We start from the raw sequence: 297 nt of genomic DNA, 5'->3' as shown, positions 1-297 counted from the left end.
CTTCAATGCACAGATATTTCCACATGCGGGAATCGTTCTTGCGAGACCTGACAGAACGGCACTGACTCGTTGGCATGGTCCTCCAGTCCTTACTGAGATTGTGTCCTCTATAAATCTGTAATCATAAAGCCAAACAAAATTATGAATTCAATTAAACACTTGCAAATGTGTATCAAAAATAAGAAAGATCTTAAAAAAATTTTTTCAGCAAGTAATGTATGTGGAGGCAATTAGATGGGAAGATAAATAATCTAAAATTATAATTAAGAATATTTTTAACCACGTCCCTTATCACAA

General features: G+C 34.0%; 1 protein-coding gene across 1 annotated transcript in view; it reads right to left on the bottom strand.

Moving 5' to 3' along the window:
- LOC119582327 overlaps nt 1-297 on the bottom strand; it is a gene marked incomplete in the record, with an annotated part of 28,913 nt that overhangs the window by 3,552 nt on the left and 25,064 nt on the right. The window contains 2 exon segments of the mRNA XM_037930542.1: nt 3-78; nt 81-115. Coding sequence (XP_037786470.1) covers nt 3-78; nt 81-115 — 111 coding nt within the window.

This window comes from Penaeus monodon, chromosome 15, assembly GCF_015228065.2.
Source record: "Penaeus monodon isolate SGIC_2016 chromosome 15, NSTDA_Pmon_1, whole genome shotgun sequence".
Classification (NCBI taxonomy): Eukaryota; Metazoa; Arthropoda; class Malacostraca; order Decapoda; family Penaeidae; genus Penaeus; species Penaeus monodon.
Note: the sequence above shows the minus strand (reverse complement) of the source record. Positions and strands in the feature narration are given on the sequence as shown.